Here is a 19665-nt window from a genome sequence, read left to right as displayed (position 1 = left end):
GTTTATAAAAAAAAATTAATTCCCCCAAGTAAAAATGAATTGAGATTATTATTTGTAACCTATTTTTATTATATACAATCCTATTTTAAATATTTTAATCAATTGTAAACTATCCTTTCATAAATGGACATAAATATACTGATCTTTCTTCTTCGTATCACTTCCAACTATATTTATAACAAGCGATGAGGGCTCATCGTACGAGCGTCAACCGTGCCTACAACAAGTGAAGAGGTGTCAGGGGGAGTGATGAGTGACATCCACAATAAGTGGGGTTAGCATCAACGATGTTGGTAGTGATGAAAAAAAAAATCGATAATACTAGGGTTGTAAATAATAAAATAATAAAATATTATTATTAAATAAAAATTTTAATTTATAGTTTTTATTATTTATAATCATAATTTAAATTTGTTTAATACCGTTGAACTATCCTTTTGTAAGTGGACATAAATACCTTATTTTCTTGTTCTTCAAAGTATCGAGAGGTTAATGAATAGGATCGAATGATATCATTGACGAGTGGGTTTGAACGACATCGAGCGATGTCAAGCATTGATGACGAACAATGTCGAAGAGCGATGTCAAGCATTGATGACGAACAATGTCGAAGAGGGTGACGAGCAACGTCCGTAACAAATAGGGTAGACGGTAATATCATCAACAAGGAGCGACATTGATAGCGAGGATGAAATACAAGGTTATAAAGAAGAAAAAAAGAAAGTGATAAAATCATTAATACCATAACTATAAACACTAACTTAAAACAATCTGCATGAATAAATTGCGTGAATATATATATATATATATATATATATATATAATGAATGATACGATCTATCTATGTAGCTATTAATGTCTATGAACAATTAACAGAGTGGATGAATTGTATATTCCTTGTTCGGTGTCGTGGGTACAGTGAAACGTGATAAGGAACATGGATAGAAATGTCTTTTCCTGGTGTTTCAGAGCTGGGCCAGAGCAGCGACTACCTCGACCATGGCAGGCCTGTCGCGGGGTCCATCCTCGGTGCAGCGGTAGGCCACGTCCAGGAAACCCCGCACCTGGCTCTCCATCGTCTCTTCCTCCCCCATCTCGCGGTCCAGGACCTCCGGGCCCCGCCCCTGCTCCACCATCCCCCGGGCCCACCGCGCCAGCCCGACCTCCCCCCCGGCGCCGCCCTCCGGTCGGACCGTCAGGTTCGGCCGCTGCCCCGTCGCCACCTCCAGCATCAGTATTCCGAAGCTGTAGACGTCTGCCATGGGCGTGACCGCTGTTGCCCCCTCCCGGTTCTCCGGCGCCATGTACCCCATCGTCCCCGCCGCCTGCGTCGAGACGTGGGTCCGGGGCGCCTCCACCACCCGCGCCAGCCCGAAGTCGGTGATCCGCGCCTCGAAGCCCTCGTCGAGCAGCACGTTGCTGGCCTTGATGTCGCGGTGGATCACCGCCGGCCGGCAGCCGTCGTGCAGGAACGCCAACCCCGCCGCCACACCTCGCATGATCCTCACCCGAGCCGGCCATGGCAGCCGCCGCGGGCGCCCCTCGGCGTCCGGCTCGTGCAGCCACTGGTCCAGGCTGCCGTTCTCCAGGTACTCGTAGATGAGCACGTGGTCGCGGCCGGCGACGCAGAACCCCAGCATGCGCGCCAGGTTCGGGTGCCGGATCCGCCCCAGGGTGTCCATCTCCGCTCGGAACTCCCGCACGCCGTGAACGGCGTCGGCGGACAACCGCTTCACCGCGACCGTGGCGCCCGACGACAGCTGGGCCTTGTAGACGAACCCGAAGCTGCCGTCCCCGATGATGCCGTCGGGCGCGAAGTTCCTCGTCGCGGCGATCAGCTCCGACATGGAGATCCGGTCGAGGGACGGGTCGTATGACGCGCTGCTCTCGTCCCCGGCGCCGGAGTGGGACGACGAGGAGCGCAGGCGGTCCAGCGAGCGGAAGTCGGGCGCCGCCTCGACGTCGGAGGCGATCTGGGAGCCGAAAGGTCGGGGCTTGGCCTGGCCGCGGCAGACGAGGAACAGGCTCCCGATGAGAAGGGCGACGAAGACGAAGCTGGCGGCGGCGGCGATCAGCACCTGGAGACCGACCTCCATGGCCGCGGTCGATGGCAATCGGGAGGTCGAGGCTAGGATTTGGTGGGTGTCGATTGCTTGAAAGATACGTAAGAGGAGGAAGAAAGTTTGACTGCGAGGAGGGAAGGCGACGAAAGCGCCATCGGGAAGGCGACTCGCTTTCTATTGTTTAAGCTATTCGGTCTTCCATCGGAGTCAACTTCTGTGGTTTTTATCTGTTTCTGCGGTCTTCGCAAGCGCCTCAGAAGGCAGAAGCTTCAGGCAGATGCCGTGCAGGTGGGAGAAAGATCAGACTTGTCCATGGCTTGGCTCTCTATCCAAGTTGGTCTAAGACGAAGAAAAGGCCGCACGCCATAACTCGATTTGTTGACCCGACTAGATTTTTATTATACCTGTCGTCGCATCTGAAAGAGATCTTCCACGATCAAATCCAATCATAATCAGGCTCGATTCACATTTCACTTCTCATCCGAGTAGTGTCGATACTGCTTGCAACCACTGTCAGATGTGATGTTGTCAGCTGATCCTTTCAGGTTTTTACGTTGTTGGATGCAGTTGACTGCATGATCGACAGACTCTGTGAACTCATTTGCTGGTCGTAAGAATAGGTTTTTCTTGCAGTAAGCAGGAGAGAAGAGGAGAGGAGAAGTGAGATGTGTTATTTTCTGGACGTTGGGATGTTCATTGCAGAGCTCGTCTATCCTGTCGGCTACAGTTCATCAAAGGCATTGGACGACTAAGTCAAAGTATGTCCCACGGTAATAGAAAGAAAGTATGACATTCTACATCACACGTTGAGTGGGACTTTGCCCGCTTGTCATGTCCACCTTGATGAGATTCTAGACTTCTCTCGAATTTCCTAATTTCCTCAGCAAAGCATGAATTTAGGTGTGATGTTACGAGAATCATCGACGAGTCGGTATGATTCATTTATTACCTAAGGTGCAAGTTTATTCGTCTCTTTTTTTTTTTTTTTTAAGGTGAAATCGTCTAATTGAAAATCGTGTGTCCTTAAGCGGTTAACGATCATATATGCCAGGTAGACGTTGGAGGTTATTTGATACAATCCCTCTAATGCTTAAATTAGTAAAAAAAACTAGTAATATAAACTATATAATTAAGTTAGTGTATAAATAGTTTCCTCTTCTTTTTAGATTTAATTCATGTGCCTTCTTACTTGTTACTCTTGAACGAAATTAAGTGAATCGTCTGATTATTTTATGATCTTGATAAAGTAGAATGATTATTGTCAGTTATTAACGTGGGACACGTCGAGATGCATTACTGCTTAAGTATTAGTCTCCATGACAGATGAGTTGACATGAGGTAAAATCATCCCTATCAAGATTAAAAAAATAATTTTTTTTTAAATTTCTACAAAAATGAAGTGAGAAATTGACATCAAATGAACCCATATTTTAACACGTAATGCTCTTGAAAAGATAGTTTGGTTCCACTGTGGTTGTGGAGGGCACAAATTGGTGGACTGTGTCAACACCACTAAAGCACGGCACTCTGTGGACGGCAACGCACCTGGCAAGGTTGGAAGGCTCTTCGATCAGGCGGTGAGGATGAAACATCCAAATGATACAGCCGGTGGGATATTTGGGCCGTGGATCTTTCAAATATCCACGGCCCATATAATAGTATAAGAGAGTACAGAGTGCAGATAAAACGATGACATTTAAGCCTTGAGATTTGTCGCATTGGAAGGGAAAAATTAAAGCAGATTATTTAGTTTTATCTAATTTGATAAAATATATTATAGATTTAATTAGTATCTAATGATAATTATCAGTAAATTTTTTTTAATTATGATAGCTTTTTTTAATTATTTATCATAAATAATAGTATCTTTTAGGAACTCAATATGGAGACGTGAATACATGATATTTTTTAGAGATTATATTTTTTTTATTTTTTTCGAGATTATATATCTTCTCTTATCTTTCTTGTCGGTAATCTATTAATTAAATTAAAGATGAGTCTAGTTCTCTTCGACAATATTATGATTTTTATATTTGACGATAGTATTCTTATAGATTATATAAATATTTTTAGATAAAATCTAAATGTATTCATCGTAAATTTGATTTCAACGTTTCTAACATTAAATTTTTTATATAACAATAGCATATTATAATTTTTTTATGCGGAAAAAAAAAAGAAAATCGAAAAACCACGTGAGAAAACATCGAAGTGAATCTTTGTCAACCGAATGGTGAGACGACGAGGGCTTCGGGCTCTTCTAATAACGCAGCAACAACAACAAATGAGAGCGATGAGTCTTTGCCAATCCTCGATGACCATGGAAGATAGAATCCAAGTCTCAACCGGAGTAACTTGGTCGTAGGCACGAGAGGGATGCTCGATCGAAGCATAAAAAGAGAAAGACCAGCCAGCCATCGACTGATGTTATAAAGAACGTTGAGCATGTTTTCTCCTCCTCTCCTCATTCCTCCTAGCTTAGCTTATGATAGTTCTTAGCCGGTGTCGTAGAGAGACCTTAGAAGAAGGCATGTTACGGATTATCTTACTAAGCTAAGAAGTCAATATAAGCCTCATGTCAATGTGTTGTAGTAGGAAACACATTTGTCTCAAGTCCTCGGCAGAGAAGGCAGCATCCTGCTTTGGGCGAGGTTGGAGGAGTGTTGCTCACCCGACTATCGTGTCACAATTGTTAGGGTGCTAACTTTTCATTCATCAATTTTCTAAAGATAAATCTTGGTTAGTGATGTAGTAAACAACCTTAAGCCGTGGCCTCAGGGCCGACGCGACTTGGTTCGGATCCGGATGACGGGGATCTTCATGAGACGGCCTTCGAGCCCACCGAGGCTTCGGGGCTGTGGTCGGGACGGTGTCGTTGTCTCCTCCGAGCGGGAACTCCTTGCCTTCGCATCTCCTAGAGACCTTTGGCCTCGCTCCTGCAAAAAGGCCGGTCGGAGTGCTCGGCCCGACCCCTTCGACGATCAAGTTAATCGATGGCAAGGGGATTCGGATCAAGAAGTCTTTTTTTCCCCTCTTCTCCTCAGAATGCGAGAGCATTTATAGGGAAGCTTACTGTTTTCTGATGTGCCCGATTGCAGGAGGCAAACTGGTAGCGTCTGACATTGGTGTTGGCGTGATGTAAAGCACCGAGCCTGAGCGGGCGTTAATACGCCTCGGCCAACGTCCTGGTCCGTTTGACCAGAAGCTGTCACATCGATCGAGGCGTGAGGTGTCATTTGACATCAGCCGAGTCTTATCATAATAACTATCCTCATCAGTCAGTGTACGTTATTTATGCAAGTAATGCGTGTTTTAGTTTGGAATTCCCTTTGGAATGATTCCATTTCTTTTGATTTCTCTGGTACTCTCTGATTATTTTGGGGAGTTTTAACTATATTTTAGGTTTCAATGATTATAATTTTACTTGGTGTAACAACATATAAGGTCGATTTAGATGTTTCGATCGTATGTTTTTAATGTGTTTGCAATGTGACTTATGATGAGAGCAATAAAATAAAATATTTTTTATGACAATAGAGAATTATCATATTTGCTCGACTGAAGGAGAATACTCTCAGGATTACTTTTGTATATAAGAATCATATTATCAGAAATGGTCTCATGTTGGTCTTGCATCACTAACACTCGGGATAATAAAATAACAAAATAACTCATTCCATTGATTCATCTTTAATTGATTTTTATTATAATATCTTGATTATTTTTTTATAGATTAAATACAATAAAAGAAAAAAAATAAAGTAAACAAAATTAAAATGAGTCAAATAAAATATATGATTTATTAGCAAAATCTTCCATTAGGATTTTAAATATTTAATCATAAGTATGATTTTTCTTAAATTCCTTCTATATTTTCTTCTTCCTTAATAAACTAAGAAACTTGATTAAAATTATTTAGTATGTTATCCTATGGCAACTTATGATATGTAAATTAATCAATTTTATTTAAATAGAAAAAATAATATTGGTTCCTCATCATATGTTTTCATAAATAAGATATGAATAAATCTTGATATAGAATATTTTGGTTAAACTTAGGGCTCTAATACCAATTTAAGATGTAAGTGGGTGAAGGAGGAAGAAGTTTCATATTCATATCTGAAAGTGCTCAAGTAAGGAAACATAGTTCTTATTACTTAATTATACTTCAAGTTATTTTGAACACTCTCTCGAGTGTTATAATATTTTTTTGATAATAGAGAAATATAAAAGTTATGAATAAAAAATAGTAGCTAAAAGATAATAAAAAATAAATTAATAACTATCAGGCTCGCTCAAAAATAACATTCGTAAGATGAAGGTCTTGTACCTCCGCACGTCTCGTAGAATCATATCATCAAAAAATAAACGTTGTCTCGTACCACTCATATTTAAGATACAAAAAAAATTATTTCATTGATCCATGTCTAATGGATTTCCTTTACAAATATTTATGCCTCTTTTCATAGGCTAAAGTATAAGAAAAACAAAATGAAAAAATAAAAAAATATATAATTGAATCAAATCAAATATATAATTTGATATTTTCTTTGAGGAAAATAATATTATTGATCGATATGCTTCCATTTACATAATCTTTTCATGATTTAGAATCTTTAATCATAATTAATAATTAATATTTATTAATATTTATTTTTTTCTTAAGTATATTAAGAAACATGATCCGAATTACTATGTGGCAACTTATAATATGCAAAATTACTTCTAAATTAATCAAATTTATTTGAATAAGAGATTTGTAAGATTGATTCTACATCATAATAATACTACGTGGACGGGTCTATTTTTCGACTTCAAGGTCCCATCTTTCATGATTGTTTTCTAATCATTGTCCGATCATGTTTAATGTTTGTGATGCTCATAGTAATCATAAACACCTATTTAAAATTTAAAATTTCAAAAGTTTCCCATCTTTCGTGATTATTTTCTAACCATTGTCCGATCATGTTTAATATTCGTGATGCTCGTAGTAATTGTATACACCTACTTCAAATTTAAAATTTCGAAAGTCTCTCATCTTTTAGGATTGTTTTCTAATTATTGTTCGATCATGTTTAATGTTTGTGATACTCGTAGTAATCATAAACACCTATTTAAATTTCAAAATTTTTGGATTGTTTATTGTGAGCTATGTCTTCAAAATTTCAAAATTCGAGATGACTGATTTCAAAAAGATCTTCGATCATTGATAACAAGGCAAAACGTGAAAGAACGAAAAGAGTATTCGAATCCAACTTTCAATTACATCATAGCTAACAAATGAATCATGTGGTCTTTCAACCTCGAAAGTCCACTTAGGGATCTATCTAATTGCGTGCCAAAATACTCTAAGCAAACAATCCTCTTGCAAGCAACCAAACACCCGTTTGACTTTGACCATCCTCGACATTTCATAACACTTTGAACATGTTTGTAAGCACAACATTACATCCTTTTGAATTAGCCTTTGGTATCATCATCTGTTCATTTACCGACACCGATTAAAGTAAAAATTAAATAATATACTTAACAGATCTTTATAAATCAATCTTAATCTTATTCATTTTCGATGTAGATCTAATTAAATTATCACTGTTAGAAAAAATACAACTCGAACACGTATGAAAGCAAGAGGAAAGAGCTCAAGACCATATACCTACATGTCTATCATAGAAAGAGACTAAAGGCAGCCAGACTCTTATCTGATTGGATGTTCATGCATGTTGGGCTTCAAAGATAGTCAACCCCGAAACAGACCAGTATAAAAGATGATGAAAATGGAAACGATCATCTGTCGAATCTATAGTCTATGTTTCAACAGTAATCATAAAAACCAAAAGCCGTCGACATAGGAAGACATGAAAAGGGCTCACTAAATTTGCCAGCCAACCATAAAGAAGCCTTGACAAGTTGTTGCGGTCAAAACTAATGCCTTCCTCACCACGAGTCCTTTATATTCCTCAACCAATCGCTGAATACTTCCATCCATCCTTGTAGTGGTTCCAAAGTCGCGGAGGGAGAAGAAATCGATGTGCGCACCAGCTTTCGACCACACAACATATATATCTCTATGACTAGGATCGAGTGCAATGGAGACCAACACATCAACCAATTTGTGTGTTCTTAGCACAGTACAAACTCAACAGTTGACCATGGGGGCTTTGGGAGATCGAGTACAAGAGAATGTGTACGGCGTAGCCACCGAGGAAGCGGCTTATGGTTGCAGCATTATGGTTCATCCATTCGATTCGATGGTGTTGCATTCCCTGCACTTGTTATCATCACCACCAACACGAAGTACTGTAGACCAACTGTTCGGACCACAACATGTCGTGAGCGTTGACGTTGGCGTTCACGAGACCTCGTTGCATGCATACGTACATTTGATAGTAAGGGAATGGATTTCAACTGCTCATGTTCCTTCTCTGCTAATGCGAGCATCATGTGGAGAACTTCATTGATGCTAGCTAGCTAGCTATCCTACTTTGATTTTTACGCCATAGTCAACTGTTATGTGCTAATAACATACAAATTGGATGCGTCGGTGGTCATGATGTTTTGGTCTCCAGTGTCGTCGATCCTAGTCATCGAATCAACCCAACATGAGATGATCCAAAGCACCGCCATTGAATCAAACATATAGAAGCGACAACCCATCACACGCTTCCAATTTGTCGGCTCTTAGTGTACAGTTGACACGTGTGTGGGGTTGACCAAATCGTGTTTGACTTGGTTTACAAAAGCCCGGGGTTTGCGGAGCTCCGTAGGTAAAGGACGACCTTCAAAGAGCTCCAACAATGTTAATTGCCAGATTAAAGACTCACTGTAGATAGCGGTTCAACTCGAATGACCATCGAATATGACCACAATAGCATACACCATTGGAAGAGGATGACTTTTTATCAGATGCCCTATGAAGACCACCTGCCCTCCATGGTATCTATAAAGAAGTATTATTGGATCCAATCGGATTGAGATATTATTGGTTACTTGTCCTTCCGACAAGGCAACTCGAGAATCCTATTCCCGTGGAAAGAAAAGAACAAGTTGGAGAAGGCTGGAAAGCTAATGGAGAGTCGTCGCTGTGATCCATACGGAGTGTCCGATTCCGAGCTTGCAACCCGACATTTTGACTTCCAACTTATTGGTGCATTAATAGTCATCTCAAAGGTTTTCAACACACTACAATCTCAACGGAGAGACCATTTGAATCACAACTAAAGAAGATAACATATTATTTTTGTATATATAAAACACCTGATTTTTTTTTATATCCTTAATAACATTGGAAAACATTTCTTGTGTTCACCCAAGGAACATATGTTAAAAATGAAACTACAAACATCCAAAACAAAAATATGTTATTTTTGTTTAAAACAAGGAGTATTTCTTTATAATTCTGATGTTTGAAACAGAAAATAAAAGTGCCCGTGAATCTCTTTATGTCAGAATTATATATATATATATATATATATATATATATATATATATATATATATATATATATATATATATATATATATATATATATATATATATATATATATATATATATATATATATATATATATGAGGAATAGAAAGGGATAAAAAATCCTCTTCCTTCTCTCTCATCCTCAGCCACGCTTTCCTTATTATACTTAATACATGCGGCGGCACCGACGTTGCCAACGCCCAACCACACGCAGCGCCGACTCGGTGGTCAAACCCATATGAACACGCTCCTCTCCATTTCGTCGACAGTTTTACTACCACAAAACGCCCTCATGATTGACTTTTTACCCAATAGCATGGCTGGTGGGAAATATGTGTGTCTGTCGACTTCGCAGCGCGTTTAAGTCTATGGAAGAGACGTGGATTCTTGGAGGCAACGGCCCAAATGATAGTTCTCGCGGCGGCTTACCACGTTCCGACGGCCTCATCATTTTCCTTCATATATATATGGTTTCGTCATCCAAGTTTGGAACGGTTGGAGGCTTTCGACCGTCGCTGAGGAGCCAACAAGCTCAAAGCTTGCATGTGTTTCAAGGTGGCTAGCGATACAGGAGCGGGCGACGGCGGCGGAGGGAGCGACGGTGAAGCGCACGTGCCGCCGACGGGAAGACTGACTTCCTCGTTCATGGAGTACGAGAGGTCGGTGATGGTGTCGGCGCTGGTGCACGTGGTCGCGGGAGGCCGCGGCACGGAGGCGCCGCCGGGTGGTGGCAGTGGGCAGACGAGGTGGAACGAGGGCTTCGTGCATGAGGCCGCGTCCGAGTTGTATGCTAGCTTTGGGGACTTTGGGAGGTCGTCGTCGTCGGCGGCTTCGGCAGATGGTTGGAGGAGCGAAGGCGTTCATTTCTGATCTTCCGCATTCTAGTCTGTAAGATTAGTGACCTGGTTTCATGTGATTGCAGCAACAGAGCAAACTGCAGCTCCTGCAGCGGAAGCGGCGGCCGCCATGGCAGGAACAGAGCAAGGAGAGAGAGTAAGGTACAGGGGCGTTCGGCGACGCCCCTGGGGCAAATGGGCCGCCGAGATACGTGACCCCCACAAGGCCGCCCGCGTCTGGCTCGGCACCTTCGACACCGCCGAGGCCGCCGCCCGAGCCTACGACGAGGCCGCGCTCCGGTTCCGAGGAAACAGAGCCAAGCTCAACTTCCCCGAGGAAGCCGGGCTTCGGAAAGCGCCGGCGGCCACTCCGGAGGCTCACATGGAGTCCCAGCCGTTCGGCAGACACGGAGCCTCCGGTTCCACCGCCGCCGTTGCCGCGAGAGACTACATGGAGTACTCGAGGCTGCTGCGGGGAGAAGGGGAGTACCAGAGGATGCCTCCGACTGCACTGTTGGATCAAATGATGTATTCCGGAGCTTCTGCAGCTTCTCCTTTCACGGATGCTTCCTTGGCTTCTTCTTCCTTTGCTTCTGCTCCCTTTCCTCCGTCTTCTCCGCTCATCTATCCTCCAGAATCAGAGCAACAGATGGATTATCTTCAACCTCCACCTTGGAGTGGATGCAGCCATTATCCTCCATCTTCTTCCTCGCATTGACACTATACTCCCGGAGCTTCAGAGCGCATTTCTTGGATCTAAAACACAGGCTCTAGTTTGGCACTGAAAGGTTTTTGTCGTCGTGGCGCTGTCGTTAGTATCTTGATTGATTGATGTGTTTGACTCGGGAATTGGATGTTGGATGGTCTTCTTTGCAGAGTTGACCAAATCCCCATTCTTTTTTACTTGCTTTATTCAATCAAAACACGTGAAAAAGAAAAGCAAATGCGGTGAATGCCTAACTTGTTTGCGTTCTCATCTAAGATTTATTGGTCAAAAGCAACACTTACCTTCTTTGCTTTGTATAATATATGATTTGCAGAGGTTGCTTCAGGTGACCGTATACGTTTGGGACGCGGCTTCCCGACTTCGAAACGAATCAAGCAAACAAGAGGAAAAAGTCAGCGAGATAGTTAGGATAGGCACAGATGAAATAAAAGAAACAAAGAATATGCGAGAATAGCTACAGTGCCTTACGTGCTTCACTTGAATATGTGCTGAGGATGGGGCAGAACCAAACTTACTCCCTTCCCCTAAGATTATGTTAGTCCAGAATTGCCGAATGCGTGCATGGATTGAGCAGCCCAAACGAAATGGATGTCAGTGTTGCTCTACCTTGGTAAATGTGGTAACTCGATTGAAGATGCTGTGATGACGAGCAATTTGTCTACCAGTCCAGGAGGGTAGAATCTCAGTATATGCTGGTGGTGGCAGCAGCTGATGAGTCCAATTCACAATGCGCCATGCCGCCGTACGCATGAATCCTTTACTGGTTTGAGAATTGTATAACCTGATAAGACACCAAGTAACAAAGCCTCAATATTTCTTCAAAGAACCATGGCTCACAGTCGAAGTGTTTCTGCTCAAATCAATTTAGTCTCCATCTATGTGAAGAAAACCAAAAATAAAAGAATAATAAAGAGAACTATCAAGAATGCTATCATCATGATTTGGCCCTTGGCACCCGCCTTCTTCATCACCTTAGCAACTTTTTTCTGCAAAGAAAAATATTCTCTTTCGGTATGGTTTTGGAGATATTTATGAAAGCCCAGATCAATCTTCAAATAAACCACGAGCTCATGGGAAAATGAAAGCAAGACATATCACGAATAAAGTCGATCTTAGTTGAATCAAATCTTAAATTGGAACAATGTACATAATGAATAAAACAATCCTGTTCCTAAGGTTACACTAAGCTAAACAACAATTTTGCTTTTGAAAAAAACAATAATAAAAAGAGGGGGAGGAGCGGAAACTAACCTGGACGAAGTCAAGCCTGTTTGAAGTAGTCTCCATTTCCATGCCGAATTCATCCAATAAATTTTCCCTGCAGCAGCAGAAAGTCTTACACACTGAATATGAAATTTAACTCTTCACTAAGGAGCTCCGTTATGTCTTGTAAACCAGAGACTAGTTTGCATGGTTATGAAGATGATAGGATATTTGACCCCAATGAAAGTATCTTTATAGTGAGGAATTCACATGGCCATGCTGTTAATAAATCTAAAGGATCCAGCAATGACCAAAAAACATCTTACTGAATATTATTGAACATTAAACACCAAGAAGGATGTGTATGTATTGAACATTATACACCAAGATAATGTATAACAAAGTTCTTGAGACCAGAGCCAACCAGAATCATTTACAAGTCAGAAGACATAATGTTTTCCATTTTCCACAATATTGGAGCAGAACTTTTTAGGAAAAGAGAACTTATTGTTCATTACATAGAGAAAGGCAAAATAACTCCTGATTCTCTATTATGCAAGAACACTATACTCAAAATGTGCCACACCATTGGATCTTGTTAGTTTGACAGGAGTCTTTTTTCCTATCAGTCAACTAATCATTGCAGGACATTTTTAGGCATTTTGTTGTTGAACATACGTGCCCAACAAGTTCATCATGTATAGTAAGTCCTACATCTCCAATTCTCCGAACACTAGCACTAAGCTCATCCAGCTCCTCATCTTGTTTCCTGAAGTAAGATTTAGGAAATAAAAGAGGTGTCAACAAAATGCAATCTTTTATGTAACTTAATCTACACTTATTGTACCTAAATTTTTTTTTAATAATAAACTTGAATAAGGAGGTTCTTTGTTATAGAGAAGATGGATTTTTCCTTCACAGTTCGTGGTGTCAATAAATATCACAGCTCCAGTAAGAAACTAGAGTTTGTATCCAAGGACCAAAGACTCGTGGAAGCTTTAAAAGAATACAAACTTCATATAATTTATAAAACAATGGTCCTACTACTTACACTGCCCCTCTCATATCCTAGAAAGCATTGATAAAACCAACAAAATAGAGCATGGCCAATGAGTGCCAGAACAAGAAATTTAAAGTTATCAACTTGGTTAACCACCAACTATGAACTGACCAATAGGAAAACTGATCGCAGATCCCAAATCTGCTGCAGAAGATGCATCCTAAACTTTTATACCTCATTCACTACTATAACAAAAAACAGAAAATGAAAAAAGACAAAGAATTACTTTATCAGGAGCAGCTGCTGATCTGATTCTGAAGAGATAAAATCATCATTATCTTGGTTAATGTAATTGTTTGATCTGCCTGCCTGAGAAGCATGATCATTCCGAAGCCCCATCAGCTCTTTACGCACACCATTTGTACCTAAGCTGAATGAATTCTGCTTCTCCTTTCCTGCTTCTACAGTTTTCCTAATATTACCCACCTACATTACTGCTGAAATGATCAGAAATTATGAAGAAAATGGAAACAAATAAAAATATGTAATGGTTGTGCTTCTCAATATGCATGTCTCCACAAGCTCACGCACAAGACAAGGTGTTACCTATATTATAAGCAAAAAATTTAAACCAATCCAAGACGTAAAAAAAATGATAATAAAGAAATAGTTCCAAACTTTACTTTAAGCTTTACCTGATAACGTGCAGTGCTAGTCCATCTCCTGCGCTTTTCAAGTTCAACTTCATCAAGACCATACCATGCAGGATTTCTCACAGCAACTGCAATTGCCATATCCAATTCATCCACCTTTCCATTAAGAGAATGATCAAGTTCAACAAAAGAGTTCAACCATCAGAGACAACCAGGAAAGCAAGTTTTGTTAGATTTGATAGAGTCCAGAAGCATCTGACTTCCATCAACATTAGAGAAAGCTAAAAAAATCTATCAAATTTCTTAACATGAAAGCAGACACACAAGCAGCAAAATCTTTCAATTTTTTACAGCCCCCCAGTTTAGTTGATTGTATGAAACTTATACAAATCTCTTAAGTTGTACATATTGGTCCTTAGGTTAAATCTGAAGGAATATTGCAAGTATATTCCACCAACAGTTTTAGATCATTAACAACACACATATAACAGAAAAATTTTACCCTTAATTTTTTTTTGCTTCCTTTGTACTCCATATAAGTTTTCCCTTAATGATATCTTTTGCTAAGTCATAAGCCAACTTTTGTTAGCTGTTGGGCTAAAACGGCCTTCATTTTGATCATAGTTTGAGAAAAGTGGATGGAAGGGGATAACTTGCAGAATGGAAGAAAAAACTTAGCGACTTTCATATAAATAATGAGAATAAGGGACCCATATGTGAAATTAAAGCATTAGGGAGACTATTATGCTGAAATTACCTTCACTAAAAGGTATCTTTCAGTTCAGTGCACTTGCTTCTCTACTCACACAAGTTTTACCACGATGAACATTTTGAGATGATGGAGATTTCTTAAAACATAACATGAATCACTTGTATTTGCTTAAAGTAATACCTGCCACTCTATGCTCTCACAGCTGACAACAAGCTGTTTTGTAAGGTGTACACTCTCTCCGGTGTTTGAAGGGGTTTGTTCCCATTGTTGAAAAGTAACTTGCAGTTTGTTAATCTGCAACCAGAAAAAAAAAAAAAAAACAGCAGATGAAATCATAAACAGATATGACTGCCTTTAGAATATGAGAAATCCGCTAGACAGAGTTCTCGTTTGATTTGGAAAATAATAAAGTTATGCCCACTTGCATAGGAACATCAAACAAACTGTCCAATTTCTCAGAATGCACAGGTTTTGGACAAATGCCTTGATCGATCATCGAATTGCTTGCTAAAGAAAAATGACCAATTCTCTTGGTCACCAATTCGCAAATGATCAGGGGACAGTGACTTACGGACTCTTGAATCTCCTCTTTAACAACATAGAATGGATCCTGAGCAGGTGTCATCTCAGCGCATTCCTCGAGAGAGATCGATCGGCGCCTCTGTTCAGAGACCAACTACTGCAGCCAAAGAGCAAACAAAGATCGACGGCATCATAATTAACAGTATAAAACGAACAAGAAACCAACTAAACCCAGATCCATGGTCTACGAGAAAGGGCACAAGACACGAGGCTCCGGCAACGAGATAGCGGTTGGGTCGGCCGGATCGAAGCGCACAAAGACGCGGATGGCACGGAATAGGGGAAGGACGACGGAGATCAAGATCGGAGGAAGGAAGAGAAATGCCGGGCGACGGAGTACCTGAAGCGGCACCAAAAAGAACGGTTGTGACCGGGAGGAGAATTGGTTGGTCGGGGAAGAGCAAAGAGAATAGAGGATTGTCGGGTCGGGTCGAACTGGTTTAGGCATACACAACCTGACATCAAACAGAAGAAGATAGAGTGCCATGTCATTATTATTATTATTATTATTATTATTATTATTATTATTGTTTTGCCCTTTAGGCAAAGAAAAAAAGCGATGCCAATAAAACAATTGAGTTCATTCAATTGTCATATTTATTAATATAGCTATTAAAACATGATTATTAGCTTAGCCATCAGAGCACCAAATCCAATCGAAGGGATATTTTAGCAATAGTGAACGAACATACTTATTCTTTCGAAGGGATAAAAAAAAACTAAGGAATTGAACCCAAAATCAAATCATAGCAACAGGTAATGAAGTGATTGATACACTTTCTTAAGGCTGAAAGTGGACTACCGAAACAATTCATTTATAAAGATATCGATAAATTTGGGAAGACAATGCAAACTGCATGCTTACCAATCACGAATATTAACCTTACGAGAGTCTCACAAAGGATGACAAAACATTTCAACTAATTAGATGTTACACTAACAGAACTCATTTTGTTGCATTAACACCAACATCATATCAAAAATTGTTCGGCGTCGGAAACGTCCGTCTCCCCGCTCCATAAGTGTCTGCCCTCAAGGTACATACCATGGGATGATGCTTGATGTGAAGGGCATGCAGGAAACCAAGGGAACTTGAGCTTTTATACATGTGCCTTTTGTCTCTCACCCAATTCCTCATCCTGCTCAACCTGTGTAATCCAAAAGTATGATTAAGTTACAGCAGTTGAAATTCTCATCAGTTATAATGTTCTTCGAAAAGATAGAAAAGGCAAAAAGGAGGTGAAAGAAAAAAAAAATACAGAGGGAGGAAGGAAAAGACGGAAAGGGATTGAGTGCTGCAAATTACATAATTTAGAAAGAAAAAAAAAATCTCAATGGATCTATTGTTGTTGTAATGAGACTATTCTACTTGCAAAAGGAGGAGAAGGATTTTAATCAGTTACAGAGAATAAGGCACAGTACCTCAATGATTACCCTCCCCTTTCTTTTTGACTTTTTCCCAGAATCACCACCTTCTATCTTTCTAGCTTCAGATGCAGATGCTTTTCGTATTTTCTTGGCAGGGTGTTGATCTAATGGTTCTATTTCTTCATTTTCTTCATCCATTTCATCTGCACCAAAATTAGCATATTTAGCAGAAACTTCACATCCCAAGATGATAAGATCGACTAACTGGGAGCGGAACTGTGATCCACTTGAGTTCAGAGCCGGACATTATTGAAATTTTTAATGGAACCACTAGTATAGTGTTGTCACTATTGTATCGAACTTCTATGGTTATTGCATTAATCAGACAACAACAAAAAAGAAATGTAAAGAATAAATGCCTTGGGTCAAAAATCTATACCATAATCATCATCCATCAAAGATTCATTTTTCACGAAACCACCAAAATCTTCCATGTCCTCTTCTTCCTCGAGTCCATCATAACCTTCAACATATTCTACTTCTGGCTCCTGGTAAAATGAGAAAAAGTACAAGTTACTATAAACAGCCAAAGAAACATAAGATGAGCCAGAAATTGACTCTAAATCATACTTCTTCATCTTCTTCCTCAGCACTTGGTTGTAGGCCTTCCATTTCCAGGACATTGTTATATGCCTGAACAGGATAGTTATATATATCACCATAAACACCTTTCTTGAGACGCTCCAGCAGCTCATTCTCGATACTCTGCATAACACTGACAACAAGTCATACTTGCTGATGCTGACAAACAGGACTATAAAATAATTAACAAAAGATGAAATGTAACAAACCTTATCAAGAATTGCAGCTTTTTCAGCTTTTTCCTCCCTCCTTGCCTCTCTTTTTTTCTCTTTTCTAGGTACAGTAATTATCTTCTCCCTGTATCAAACAAAAGCTTCCCAGTTTTTAAAGATTGTTTGCTGGTTCCCATTTTTATAAAGACCAAATATTGTTGAAAAAAGAGACATCCCTTGCCTCCAACACAGAGGACAAAAAAAAGATGTGGATTCAAAATATGTTTGTTGCCCAAAGGCCAAAACATGGAATTATAAAAAAAATTGTCTAATACCCTACACCTACACTGTCGTTCTTTATTGACACATGCTTTACCTCTATGAGGACAAGACAAGGAGAGTTTTGATATTATCGAGTCTCCAGCTACTCTAAAAGGATACTCGATCCATGAAACTCCCACCGAAGCAAGGTTTGGGGAGGATCAACATATGGAGCCTTGATTTTAAATACAGAGATGCTATTTTTGTGTCTGAAACCCTGATCTCCAGCTACTCTACATGTAACATATTGAAACTACGGAATGACTGAAATAAATACGTACCTCACTTTCAGTTCTAGCTTCCTCATGCGTATTCGATACTGAGTCATTTTGGTTAAGCGCTGCTTGATTTTGTGCACAAGTAATTTAGGCCAGTACTCCTGCCAAAACCAAAAGGATGATGCATCTAGTGCTTCCAAAAGTTAAAAGTCAGGTTAGCTTGTCATTAAGAATATCAAGTACCAGATGCTTGCCAATAGTTTCTAGTGCCTTCTCATAATTTCTAGGAAGTTTAACTCTTTCCCACAATTCATTTGGTTTATGAGCCCTTTCAATTGTTTTCATATACAAGTAAAACACTCCTGCACAAGACAGCAAGTCAGGATAAAAAGTACCAAAGCATTTTCAGGAGTAGAACTAGAAAAATATATAAAATTATTAAGGAACAAGAAATAAGTGATATCAGTTCTATTAAAGCTAGACTATAAAACTAGAACTGATACATTCTAAAACCCATTCAAGCTAGCTCAGATGCACATCAACAAGGTCAACTTCAGAAAGGGGCATGGGAGATGGGGTACTTATCTGGTTCCATTTCAGAAAGTACATGAAGGTAAAATACGTCAATCCTCAATTATAAATTCACTAACTGTATGGAAATTTTAAAAGAAGACAAATGCTTCAGTACACTAATTTCTTTACAACCACCCAATTAAACTAATCCAATTATTAGCAATCCAGATAATACTTATTGAAGACCACAATGACCTAGTTCCATAAGGAAGCTTAAACACATAAATTATAAAAAAAACTATTATCTTTCAACAGTAATTTCCATTATGGATTTGACTCTTATCTTCTTCATCGATGTCTACCTTTGCCAGTTAAATCGCGGGAAAGTTTTTGTTACAAATTTCAATTATGCATATAAGAAGCAAGTTTATGTTAAAATTAATCATAACAAAAGGCTGCCCCAAACTTATGATCTTGAGATACCAAATCCTTCTGTGAAACACATTCTTTATTTCTTCCTTGATTCAAGAGCAGCCTCTAAATAACAAACAAAAAATTAAAAAAAAGGTAGGCAGTAACAATGTCAATGTCCTCATTCTGTAATCAAATTTTAGACCAGAATGAAAACTTACAACTCCAGCATATAGAACATAGTCTTCAAAAACTTTACATAGTTTATCACACGTCCATCTTCTTCGATTAATAGATGTTAGACAAACGAAAAAATAAGTGTGAAGCAGAAACCAATCAACGCCACACATAAATTTCCTACCAGCAATCCAAATAGCAAGGCATTTTAGGGGCTAAATTCGAAACAAGGTACCGTCATGATCACGAATCGTGGCGTATCGACTGTTGGCGAGCGGGCAAGAGCTGCGGTTGCAGATTCCGGTAACATTGTACGGGTTTCTACAGAAAATCCCCGTGGTGATTCTACACAACACCGACCAACAAGTATTAGAGACCCATTAAAAATCACTCGGATTGATGGTCTCCGAAGAACGAGAGGAGCGAAGGCCTTGGGAAGTACTTGGCCATGTAGCTGCAGTGGTTGTGCCTGATGACCTGCCATATCACGTCGTCGTGCTGCATCGCTGACGAGGGAGTTCGTCGAGGGGGGGTTTTCGATCCTTTTGCCGGCCCCTTTCTGGGGTTAGGGTTACAGGGGAGTTTAAAGAGTTAGGGGGACGGCGGAGGACAG

General features: G+C 40.0%; 4 protein-coding genes across 8 annotated transcripts; 1 reads left to right on the top strand and 3 right to left on the bottom strand.

Annotated features, from left to right (window-relative positions):
- Nucleotides 1–862: 862 nt before the first annotated feature.
- On the bottom strand, nt 863–2387 carry LOC135650758 (leucine-rich repeat receptor protein kinase MSP1-like). Its single transcript, XM_065170327.1, has one exon. The coding sequence runs from the start codon at nt 2094–2096 to the stop codon at nt 966–968; it is 1131 nt and encodes a 376-aa protein (XP_065026399.1). The 5' UTR covers nt 2097–2387; the 3' UTR covers nt 863–965.
- Nucleotides 2388–9889: 7502 nt separating this feature from the next.
- Nucleotides 9890–11091, top strand: LOC135651968 (ethylene-responsive transcription factor ERF110-like). The gene is made up of 2 exons (XM_065172660.1): nt 9890–10378; nt 10460–11091. Exons 1-2 carry the CDS (start codon nt 10081–10083, stop codon nt 11089–11091), a joined length of 930 nt encoding a protein of 309 aa, XP_065028732.1. The 5' UTR covers nt 9890–10080.
- Nucleotides 11092–11144: 53 nt separating this feature from the next.
- On the bottom strand, nt 11145–15752 carry LOC135651969 (syntaxin-61-like). Of its 5 annotated transcripts, none has more exons than XM_065172665.1 (10): nt 15591–15752; nt 15240–15344; nt 14849–14962; nt 13999–14112; nt 13590–13789; nt 12991–13072; nt 12352–12435; nt 11569–12086; nt 11382–11458; nt 11145–11280 (listed from the first exon to the last, which is right to left on the bottom strand). In XM_065172665.1, the coding sequence occupies exons 1-8, from the start codon at nt 15735–15737 to the stop codon at nt 11976–11978; spliced, it is 957 nt and encodes a 318-aa protein (XP_065028737.1). In that variant the 5' UTR covers nt 15738–15752; the 3' UTR covers nt 11145–11280; nt 11382–11458; nt 11569–11975. The 5 variants fall into 5 exon arrangements, with proteins under 5 accessions (XP_065028737.1, XP_065028734.1, XP_065028733.1 ...); XM_065172662.1 differs by lacking the exon at nt 12991–13072 and having other exon boundaries at nt 11569–11624; nt 11707–12086; nt 12352–12418; XM_065172661.1 differs by lacking the exon at nt 12991–13072 and having other exon boundaries at nt 12352–12418.
- A 292-nt stretch (nt 15753–16044) lies between these two features.
- LOC104000299 (uncharacterized) lies at nt 16045–19659 on the bottom strand. Its single transcript, XM_009422311.3, has 9 exons — nt 19495–19659; nt 19288–19397; nt 18195–18313; nt 18015–18112; nt 17470–17557; nt 17249–17383; nt 17058–17166; nt 16673–16821; nt 16045–16398 (listed from the first exon to the last, which is right to left on the bottom strand). Exons 1-9 carry the CDS (start codon nt 19554–19556, stop codon nt 16351–16353), a joined length of 918 nt encoding a protein of 305 aa, XP_009420586.1. The 5' UTR covers nt 19557–19659; the 3' UTR covers nt 16045–16350.
- Between the last annotated feature and the right edge of the window lie 6 nt (nt 19660–19665).

Source organism: Musa acuminata, chromosome BXJ3-10 (genome assembly GCF_036884655.1).
Source record: "Musa acuminata AAA Group cultivar baxijiao chromosome BXJ3-10, Cavendish_Baxijiao_AAA, whole genome shotgun sequence".
Taxonomy (NCBI): domain Eukaryota; kingdom Viridiplantae; phylum Streptophyta; class Magnoliopsida; order Zingiberales; family Musaceae; genus Musa; species Musa acuminata.
This window is presented reverse-complemented; position numbering and strand designations above follow the sequence as displayed.